General features: G+C 39.2%; 1 protein-coding gene across 6 annotated transcripts in view; it reads left to right on the top strand.

The window, feature by feature from the left end:
- The first annotated feature begins 1,132 nt into the window (after nucleotides 1–1,132).
- espn (espin) overlaps nucleotides 1,133–10,807 on the top strand; it is a 40,285-nt gene continuing 30,610 nt past the window's right edge. For 2 of the 6 annotated variants that reach the window (XM_027288962.1, XM_027288963.1), the window contains exons 1-2: nucleotides 1,137–2,071; nucleotides 4,496–4,689. In XM_027288962.1, the coding sequence (XP_027144763.1) occupies nucleotides 1,772–2,071; nucleotides 4,496–4,689 (494 nt within the window). In that variant the 5' untranslated portion in view covers nucleotides 1,137–1,771. Of the gene's footprint in view, nucleotides 2,072–4,495; nucleotides 4,690–10,807 lie in introns of all 6 variants that reach the window. The other 4 variants (XM_027288964.1, XM_027288961.1, XM_019256643.2 and 1 more) reach the window with 4 other exon arrangements.

Below are 10,807 nucleotides of genomic sequence, written 5' to 3' on the forward strand. Positions count from 1 at the left end.
TTCAAAAGTAAAAGTACCCATTATAAAAACAGCCCTATTCATAGCCTATATTACAATTTATTGTCCCATATTAACCCATAAATGTGTAAGCAGTATTTTCCTGTTGTAGCTAGTTGATATATTTTTGAACTGTAAGTGCATAAAATAGAGATGCTGTTAACGTAAATGTTTGTATAAAATTACTTGAGTAAATGTTATTACTTACTTTACACCACTGCAAACATCGCATTGCAATACAAATCTCCCAGAAGTAAATGGTTCCACACGTTTGCAGGATTGATATAGGTCTATTAAGGTTCCATCCCATTTATTGCAGTAGAGCCAACATGCACCACAGCAGCACCCTCTGTTTGACCTGAATGGAACGGGACCTTAATTAGTATCATTGGTAACACCAGTGTTTACCCTACTATTTCATGTCAATACGCCTGAAGTGAAAAGGTCTATTGTTCTGTTTTAAATGTAAATTATATGCATAGAGATTAGAGATGGTTTATTACCACAATCATATTTAATTTTATTAAATAAACACTAAACGTCTACTGGTTAAGAATAAACTTTTCCCATTGTAATACACTATATTATTTATATATATATATATATATATATATTTATTATATTATATGATATTATATTATATTATATTATATTATATTATATTATACAAGAGCAGACAATGATGTAACATGTAAAATGAACTTCTACAGATCAGAGTATGGAGTGACTGGTAGCTGAAGAGGTGTCAGTTCACCTCGTGGGTTGGACATTGCCGAGGTGCCCTTGAGCAAGGCACAGCTCTACGACCTCTCCACATTTGCATGTCTTTAAGCCCTTTGTTTATGTGCGATTGTATTTTAGGCCTATATGTACAAAATATGAATGGGAAAAAAAATCTCCATTGAGAGATCAATAAACAGACAAAAGCAAATTAAAATGAGTGTAAAACTTTTCCAGAAGCTCAGTTTCACAGAAGGCCACCAGATGGACCTCTCCAGTGTTCAGACTGCGCCTGTCCAGTGATGGTGATTTCACTCCCTTATGTAAAATTAATGCAGGTGAGGCTGCATGCAAACAAGACTGGGCGTGTGTCCAAACAGTCCATTCCTGAATTAGTATTTGGCCGGGGGCCTACGCTTGACTGAAACCCACCACCAGAGTTGTATAACTTTCTCTGTAGGACTATACTCGGGAGTTTTAAGTAGCATGTTCGTACGGCCCCTTTAACTTCTGAGCCGATTTCCAGAAAGCAACAACCTGTAACAGGCTCAGCGATCCTCCCCCTGATGGATTATTTAGCAGGTGCTGAGTCCCATGTCGCCATCTGCTATAGGAAGAAAAACGCTGCGGAATATTCTCTGAGGCACATGATACATGTTAGCACACTGGGGTAAACAAACAAGTTAAAGAAAAGTTGTTTACTGGATCATTAAAATTTTTTTAAAAAAGTTTGCATCAGAGCGAGAAGAAGCGGATAACCGAGCCACAGACAACAGGTTAGTTTATCACCCAGGTAACGAATAATGGACTGAGTTTTATTTCAACATGTAAAAATTGCGTATTAAAACGTGAATGAACTGAAACGGATCTTGCTTTGGATCGTTTTTTTTTTGGCTCTGGGAAAAATGTGGAGCGATAATTAAGCTGTCCCATAAAACTGACCCGGGTGACTGTGATGATCTTTGTAAATACAATGCTGACCCTCTCCGCACGGTGAACTGATCGGGCTCAACTCAGGCAACCAGAGGCAGGAGGCGTCCAATCTGCAGCAGTCATGGTGGTGGAGGGTGACAGGACGCTGCTGGCCGCAAGACAAGGAGATGTGCAGACTCTAAAAGTGCAATTAGCGGCAAAAGCGCTTACCGGCGACGTCAAGGACATGATGGGGGCTTCACCGGTCCACCACGCAGCCCGTGCCGGGAAACTAAACTGCCTGCGTTTCCTAGTGGAGGAAGCAGGACTGTCGGGCAACTGCGTGGCGAACAACGGGGCAAGCCCGGCGCATGACGCAGCAGCCACCGGCAACCTGGCCTGCTTACAGTGGCTGCTGACCCAGGGTGGCTGTCAGCCAGAGGTGAGTGACATGAGCTATAGCTGGACACCTTGAACTGTAGCAGACAGTAGTCTAATTCTCTATTTCCTGTGACCTGGCTGCCAATTCTCAGTAGTGTAGCCTATATCTGGCAATCCCTCCCCCACTATGTACCCAATCCCCCCCTAAATGACTGTGCATTCATGCCTTAAACGTTTCCCAACAGCATCTGAAACAACATTTACACCATCATGAAACACTTAACCCATACTAATAAAATTCCATTGGTATAGCAGCTCATTAAGCCAGAGTGAGCCGTGTGGTCTTTTTCATAAAAGAATATAGTTTAAATACATTTAAATGAGGCTTTTACAGTCTTTCTGTGTTGCTGTTTAAAGAGGCACTTTTCACAAGTTAACCACAGTTCAGTTTCAGTTGAACTCGGGGCTAATAAATATGGTTTATGACACCAATAGGTCACTTCCAGTTTCCAGTGTCCTGACTATGAAGTATATGAATAAATATGTAAAGAAAAGAGAGCCTACGATATTCTAACACTCGGAGGAAAATACAGAAATAAAATGTGATTCACAAAACTTCAACATGTGTCATATGAAAGCCATTAGACAATGTTAGGGTATCTTTGAGACTTCATTATGCTGCACTGCCTCAAGTTCCCATGGTAATGAAATATGCAAAACTGGATTTGCAAATGTAATATCTTTTATACAGCACATACAGTAATCATGCAGGCTTCAAACAGATATACATAATGACAGTGCAGTTTGTTATGACAATGAGGAAGCTGTTTGGTAAAAACCTTCATATGATGGATTAAACCTTATGAGCCCTTATGACTTAATTACCTAATTCTCTGCTGGTAGTAAAATGCCAAGTACTCACACCAGGAAAGGAATGTCACAGGCATTTTAAAGAAGTCTTAGTAAAAGCTCTGATATAGTTGCACCACCAATGTGCATACATTTGTCACCATCGTAGTCTGATGTGCCTCTAATTCTAATATTTTACTAAAAAACAATCCAGACATCCATTTTCAATACTTGCTTATACTATGTAGTGTATCCCAGCATGTTCTGGGTGAAAGGCAGAGTACTCCTTGGACAGGTCATTGTAGTAGGAAACTCGTGCACACGTGGAGACGATGCACAGACAACTAGGTCACATTCAACACCTTCTTAGTCTGAGGTAACAGTTTCATTGACTGAGCCACTATTGCCGACCCATATTATGTCTTCTATTACTCGAAAATGATTTAGACTGACACAACAGAAACAGACGTACCAAGTTAATCGGTCACTCCTTCTAACCTCTAGTAATCTGTGATTCTAAATTTGAAAAAACAAGAGTAATAAGAGCTCTATCTTCTATTTACTGTCTCCATTACTTTAGAGGGCAGGCTTGACAGAGCACAGGAGAGTGACAAAGAACGGCCCACGCCACCAACTGACTGATAAGATACTTGGCTGACATTTAGTAAAACCTATCGATTACCACTTGTGGTGCAATCTGCTTGATGGGTGGTCAAAGCTAGTCTCCACTTTTCACCATTGTGACTTTTGCCTTGTGTTGCAGTACTCTGATACCGATTTTATCTGACGTTAATGATGTTCATTTGTGACACTCCACTGCTTCAGACTACAGCTTTAGCCACTTCACTGATAAGCCTCAAGTATTAATACACAGGGATGGACAGACAGAAATACAATTCTTTTTTATTTTATTTTGGTCCCTATCCTGACACAAATATTAAAATGTAACCTTAACTTCATGTCTCTTCGGAGGGATGGATGAAAGAGTGGCAGTCAAAAAACAGATCATAATGCAAATAGTTTAAATACATTTAAATGAGGCTTGATCATAATCTGTTTATTGGACACTTGAGAAATGACCATAATAAATCATTTTCGGCTGTAATATCTGGGACCTTTCAGATTATCTTTTCTTTTTGACTGATTCAGTTTATTACACTGTAGGTTAGAGTGCTTGTTGTAGGTTTCCACAATCAAGGGATATATCTGCACATGAGATAAGCAAGGTATTTACTTTTTCAGACATGCTACTCTTAAGCCCAATTATTCAAGCAAAACATAAACCTATATGTTTATATGACCCTTTGTCTCCCATAGCACAATACGTTCTGTATTTGAGTCCCTTTATCTTAATTTCACTGGTGAATACTACATAGCACATAAGAACAATTCATTGCTAAAATGAGCTCTTGTATAGTGAAACCAGACAGGTTGCTAGCTTCCTAACATCTTCTCTAATCTCTGGATGCCAACTAGTGTTCTAATGTTCTGGTGGGTACAGCCTTCTCAAAACTGAGCTATTAAATGCTAATTTAATAATGTGGAATTAAAATACAATTAAATGGGTAAAATGAAGAGGAGACTTAAATGCAGAACGCCAGATTTCACCTCTCTTCCTCTTGTATTTAATTGACAGCACAGGGACAGTTCTGGTGCCACCGTTCTCCACCTTGCATCCCGCTTCAGCCACCATGAGGTCACTGACTGGCTACTGAAGAGCGGCGAGGTGGATCCTGGGACCTCCACTGATACAGGCGCCCTACCTGTTCACTACGCTGCTGCCAAGGGAGACCTGCCCTCTCTCCGACTGTTACTAGGGCACAGCCCAAAGTAAGAGCTACATGGTTTGGTTGTTACAGCTGCCTGCAAGCTTTCTTAACATCTTGCTGCTGTCTGATAGCGATTTAATTTGGTGCGCAAATCTTTAAAAGCAGGCTAGGTGTCACTGATTTTGTGTCTAGAAATGTGACACAAAGATCAATAGCCATAACTGTAAAGCAGGTTCAACAGAGTTAGGATAAACAGTCCAAATCAGTTTTAAAGTACATTATTAGTTATTTTTAGTAGGATATAAAGCTAAACTTTCATACCTGCTCCAATACCCCCTTCATCTGCAAAGAGTGCAGCGTAAATTTGATTTTAAAAGAGCTTTTAGAGAATGACAAAGCTGCAAACAACTCATTTTACTCTAGTCAGTTTTCTCTGACCGTTTGTAACTGAGACAGGTCGCAGTAGATCCACGGTTCAGATTCAGATTTCAGGTTCTTGGTACTTTAGTAGTCTGACATTGATAAATGATCTAGCAGATTACAAAGGTCAACAAGAATGATCAGAGATTTGGTCAATAGATCAGCTTTGGGCTTGTCTTTTAAGTAGCACAGATGTTGAATTAAGTGAGCGGCAACCTGAACTTTACTTTTTGATACCTGTGGAGTGAGCTAAATACTTTGTGTTCAAATTCCATTTAGAGAAAAAACCTCTAAGTGACTTTAACTTTCCTTAAATACTGCACTCTACCATAACCCCCTCATAATTGTGACACAAGTCTGTACAGCTGCATGAGAGTCATATTAACAATCAAATGTGTGTGTTCCATTTTTACCAACCTTTTAATGTTATTTTTTCAGTTAATCGATTGGTCTATAAAACAACAGAAAACTGTGAAAAAAGCTCATCACAATATCATGTGTGTCATTAAATGTCGTGTTTTGTCTGACAAACAAGTAAAGCAGCAAATATTACATTTAAGAACCTGAACCATCATCAAAAATTTCTATTAATTGATCAATCATAATCATAATCTCTTGTAGGAAAGTGTGTGTATTAAGTCCTTGATTAATATCATGCCTACGCAGTGCATTGTACAGATAACACCCTTCCATATGGACCATTACATGGCAGTGGACACCGGTGAGGCGTTTGAACAACTCAGTTGTCCTTTCTGGGAAGTAGCACTGACACCAACATCACAGAGTGTCTATAAGCAACAATCAGGTCATTTGTAGGTAATATAAAGTAAAAAGAAATGAGGCAGGGTTAGGATCACTGCACTCCCATTTCAGTCACCTTAGTAGGTTTTTCTATAGCAAACACTAGAAAAATAGTTTTTGACTGCAATAAGATGTGTGATCACGATGCAGCCATCTAAGTGCAGATTTGGCAGCATCATTGTCCCCATAACGCCTGTTACGCAACTATGACCAAATGTTTGACATAAATATAACAGTACCATTCAGAGTATTAAGAGAAGAAGTACATTGCTAAAGCTCTTCATTCTGATTCAGTACACACATAGTGTATTATCATCAGATCACTTTTGTATTAGTCCAGGTATACAAAGGGATTTGTGTTTGACATTGCCAAGTGGGTGAGTGGACTAATCGGTTGATTAGCTAGTTATTTGTGATCTACAACCACTCAGTGCCATATGCATAGTATGTGTAATCTGTAATACCACATGTTACTATGGTTTAATGACATAAAACATGCAGCATTTAACTGACACATCCAGCGAATGAACTGGGATGGTCCAGTATCTTTCTCAGGAGTGTCTCAGTAGCATGTCTGTTGACTGATGCCTCCCTACAAAGTGATACGCCATGAATGCTTAATGTTTTTATTTGAGTGATATTTAAATTAATTTAATGGATCTCTGTGGGTAATGTTAAGTTAGCAAGGCTACCGGCCTTGTTTGGTTTGTTTTCATGTCTTAATTATTGATAGCAGCACCTGTCTGGTTATAAAAGAATAAAAAAAGGAAAATATGGAGATAACCGTGAAGCCTATCGATGTTCTTTGTGCTTTGTGTCCACTTCAGCTATCAACAATGCTCACTAACTGCTGCCATAAATAAATACAAACATAATGAATTTATGATTTTGTCTTTAATTGCTTTGACCGTAGCAGGTTGAGCAGCTTGTCTGGGCACTAACCCTGTGCTTTCACCTCCAATATTGTCCGGTTGCACCCCAGACAGGTGCAGAGCTGCTGAAAATTTAATGAGGCTCAGGGACATGGTAGCTCACTGATAGCTGGGCCCCATTCACTCTTCTCCACCACCACTCCCACTGTTGCTGTTTACCACCATCTCCACGGTGACACACAGTAGCGCCAACCAGCGATAAGATAATGAGGAAAACAAATCCGTTTGAATAGACGGGGCTGCTTTCTAGTCACTCGCCTCAGGCATTGTTTAGAATGGTACTTTGCAGGAGAGAGATAGCATTCTTATTTCAGGGTTTATTACAAGCTGCAAATTTGTATCAGTGAATTTTAAGAGGTAACTGGGTAGCACAGAGGTTGTTCTACTTGAAAAACCACAAAGACAACATAACCCCATCTGTTACATCATCACTTTAGTAACTGCCAGCCTATTGACAGTAAAACATAATGAGAGTATTGTTGCACAGAGGTAATAGTACACATGCAACAGGTAGTAAACAGTAAACAAGCAACACCAACCACATATAAAGTCTTTTGTTTGCAGCATTACACTAAACCTACACAACGGCTTAATTTTATTTTCAACACAGCATCTAGAGCAACTACAACCACTGAAGTGTATTCTCAAGTAAAACTATCTATAAAAATATATGTACCTAAAAGCTAGTGCTGAGTTTCATATGCATTTTTATTGTATTGTCATTGCAAATTGGACAAAAGTATTACAAAAGTGAAACACAACAAATGTACTCTCTGGCTGCAGCCTTCTCTTCTCTGCAGTGTTGTACTCATGTAGCGATCACAGTCTTTTTTGTGTAACAATTAGTGCCACACAGATGCGGCTTTGTTTCCCGATATCTTGGTGTTTGTTAGATTTATAAGCCTCCATCTGAATTGGTAGCTCGTTCGCCCGTCCATCCCAGAGAACCAAAACCAACAGGCTCATGTGCTGTGTCTCTGCTGATAGCCTCAGCACACAATAGAGTGAATGAATGGGAGAAAGAGGGTGCAGACAGGTTATGCAATCAATTAGTGCAGATTAAGATCTTTGGCCCAAACAGTTGCGAAGGCTTGACCTCTGCATTAGGGTGGTGTTAGCTGTCTAAATTTCAGCTGGAAACACACAAAGCGGACTCATGGGGAAATCACCAGTCTTATACTTTTCTTTCACTTCTCTTGTATACAGAACAGGAACTTTAACAGGAATATGTACGACATAACTTGAATTATTCATATTGTCCAGCACAAATTAATTTATACTGACATTAATTTCCTCACTCTCAGAGAAGATCTTGTTCTAAAGTGAGGCAGGAGTTTATCCTGTATCCAAGTAACTGATGCAAGACAAAACTTCAGTGCTCACATAGATAAGAAAAGGCAGAAAAGTAAAGACAGCTTTAAATATGAATAAAAACGAAAAAAATTGTGATAAAGATGGCTATTAAGCACTTGGGGTATTTAGCCTTTAAACAGTGATGCTTATTGTGTATCGATGAAGCAGCACTACTCACAAAAAGGTTCAGTTATGATCTGTAAAGCTTTAAGTTGTTAGTTCTTATATTAGGCGGTGGTCACGGTCAGTTTTAAGTTTAGACATAAAGAGCAAGGGGTGAATAGGTGAGGGGAGTTTTTCCCTCAGCCAATGGTTGAGCTGCATTTATGTTTTCTGCACTAATCTTCTTAATAACTTCTTGGTACAAGTGGGGTAAAACCTACTTTCTTTTCTCTTTTACAACAAGAGGTTTAAGCTGAAAACGTGCAATGTAACGTGCCATTCTGAGATGTTTTTGGGCAAAGAGACCACAATATTACCACAGTATTACAACTGTGCTCTTGTATTTTCTATGATTTTTTAAAAATTATTATTTCATTCAAATTCACTAGATAAACTGGCAAAATGCATGGCTATTGAAGGTTGTTTTATCTAGTTTTGATTATGTGTAGCTTGAGTGGTAAATACATACTAACCCCCCCCCCTATAGTGTTCTCCTTGTGTAGGACCATATCAAATGTCACCGTGTGATCCGTACACGTTTGTTGTCTGTGTTTTAATTTTGCTGTCCTCTACTGTTAACAGCTATAGCCTCCAAAAGTAGATATACAGTAAATAAGAGCTGTGTGTAATCAAATTTTAATTTACATTTCTAAATCTAATTTTCACAAAACAAGAAACAGATGTAGCTAAATAAAGCGAATAAATTCTCCCACAACTCTCTTCATTATTTAGACGGGAAAAGCCATTAAAAAGCTAACACAGCTTTATCAGGCAAGAAGACCATTAGTGCAACATCAGTTACTTTGCTAGTAATGAAGACAACCTTGGTCTTTGTTACCGTGTACGTGGAGGGAAGGGAGGGGGCAGTGTACAGGCAATTACTGAGGTAAATTAGTCATCGGAGCTGAACTGGAAATATATCAAATGTCTGCTACTTTAGCGTGTGTTTTTTCTACTTTGAGTGACAAAGTGACTCACAAGGTAGCACCCCTTGTGCCACTTGCTAGCTCTGTCGTCACACAAGGCTAACCTCTTTCTCAGCTCTTTGAAATCTACACCTGTTCTCCAAAAGCACTTCTTTAGTGGAGTGTTCAAGCCGTTTCACTTTGAGAGATGTGACAAAGGCGGCATGTGCTTCGTCAGAATCGAATCCTTACCTTACCCTCAAATACGCTCAACTCTGTCACTCTCACAAAGTTTGTGGTTAGGGTTAATGACAGAAAGTCTCCTACACGGACCCCAATGAGCAGGTGAACTTCAGCCCACTTTGGTTACATTCTTGAATTATTAACTTGTCTGCCCACTTCCTGATGACAGAACCACAGATTACTTCCCCCCCCTTTTATTCTGAAATATTTAAGACATGCTTGTCATTACTTGATTCCCTTGATCATTTGATTGTTGATTCTAAAATGTTTCCTGAAAGACATGTCTCTGTCTTAAACACAGGCATATGTCTTTTCTGGCTCCAGGCCTGATTATTATAAGCAGATACATCAGATACAATATGTGTTGTTATGTTGTTTTAATGTGGGGCCATTAGTCACCAGAGTTTTGGCCTTGAGCCACATCCATTTGAGGGAAAGTCTAGAAGGATCATGTTTGTATCTACAAGATCCACATGTACACTTAAACCCTGCCTCTCATTTCCCTCACCTTCTTCACCTACTCAGCCTGTCTTGGCCACTGACACAACCCTTCGCAAAGCCAGTGGAGTGATAATCCTCTTAGGAGACTCATTGCTCATTTGTCAGTGTCCAAATAAAGCACAACCTTATGGGATTTAGTAGGGGAAGCACTCCCTGACATCCCACATTGAGTGGAAAGATCCAGGACGAGGAGGGTTACAGGCATTGGATGAGCTTTTGCATGAGAGGCGGGGCTAAGGCCCGTTGGAAGTGACAGGGAGCAGGATTTGGCCCAGCGTTACTGCTGTCTGCTCTCAAAATAGCCATGTGACACTGACCAACGGATGTTTTCCTGTCACAGTTACTTTAAACTACATCAAACCTTTTACATAAATAAAAAACACACATTTGTTTCCGTTACACAGCAGAATAAACAATGATTTGAATTCAGTATCTGAAGATGTAGTGGCTAATTATGAATGGATATTTTTAGGAATAAGTTTCTGAATATGATGGTAGAAGTGTCACTTATACAGCACTATAATGAACATAAAAAAGGCTTTCCTCTTTTTATTTTGAAAATATAGTCATCAAATGCCATTAAAATAAAGGTTATAGTGTTTATTTTGAAATACAAAGTCTTGAAACAAAAACGTTAAGACTTGAATCCTTGTGACTTTTTAAATGGGATTTAGGATGTTTTGTTTTTTGAAACTAAAAGGGCAGATTTCACAATAAGCCCAAACTGTAATTATGAATCAAGTGACAGAAGACTGTCTACGCACAACAACAGATGTGTCGTATTTTTAAATGGGGTATATGTCATTGTTTTGCATTCAATTTAAATGCTGTCAATTGTTATTTGAAACCCAAGCTCTCCTCT

The sequence above is a fragment of the Larimichthys crocea genome, chromosome XV, assembly GCF_000972845.2.
Source record: "Larimichthys crocea isolate SSNF chromosome XV, L_crocea_2.0, whole genome shotgun sequence".
NCBI classification, from domain to species: Eukaryota; Metazoa; Chordata; class Actinopteri; family Sciaenidae; genus Larimichthys; species Larimichthys crocea.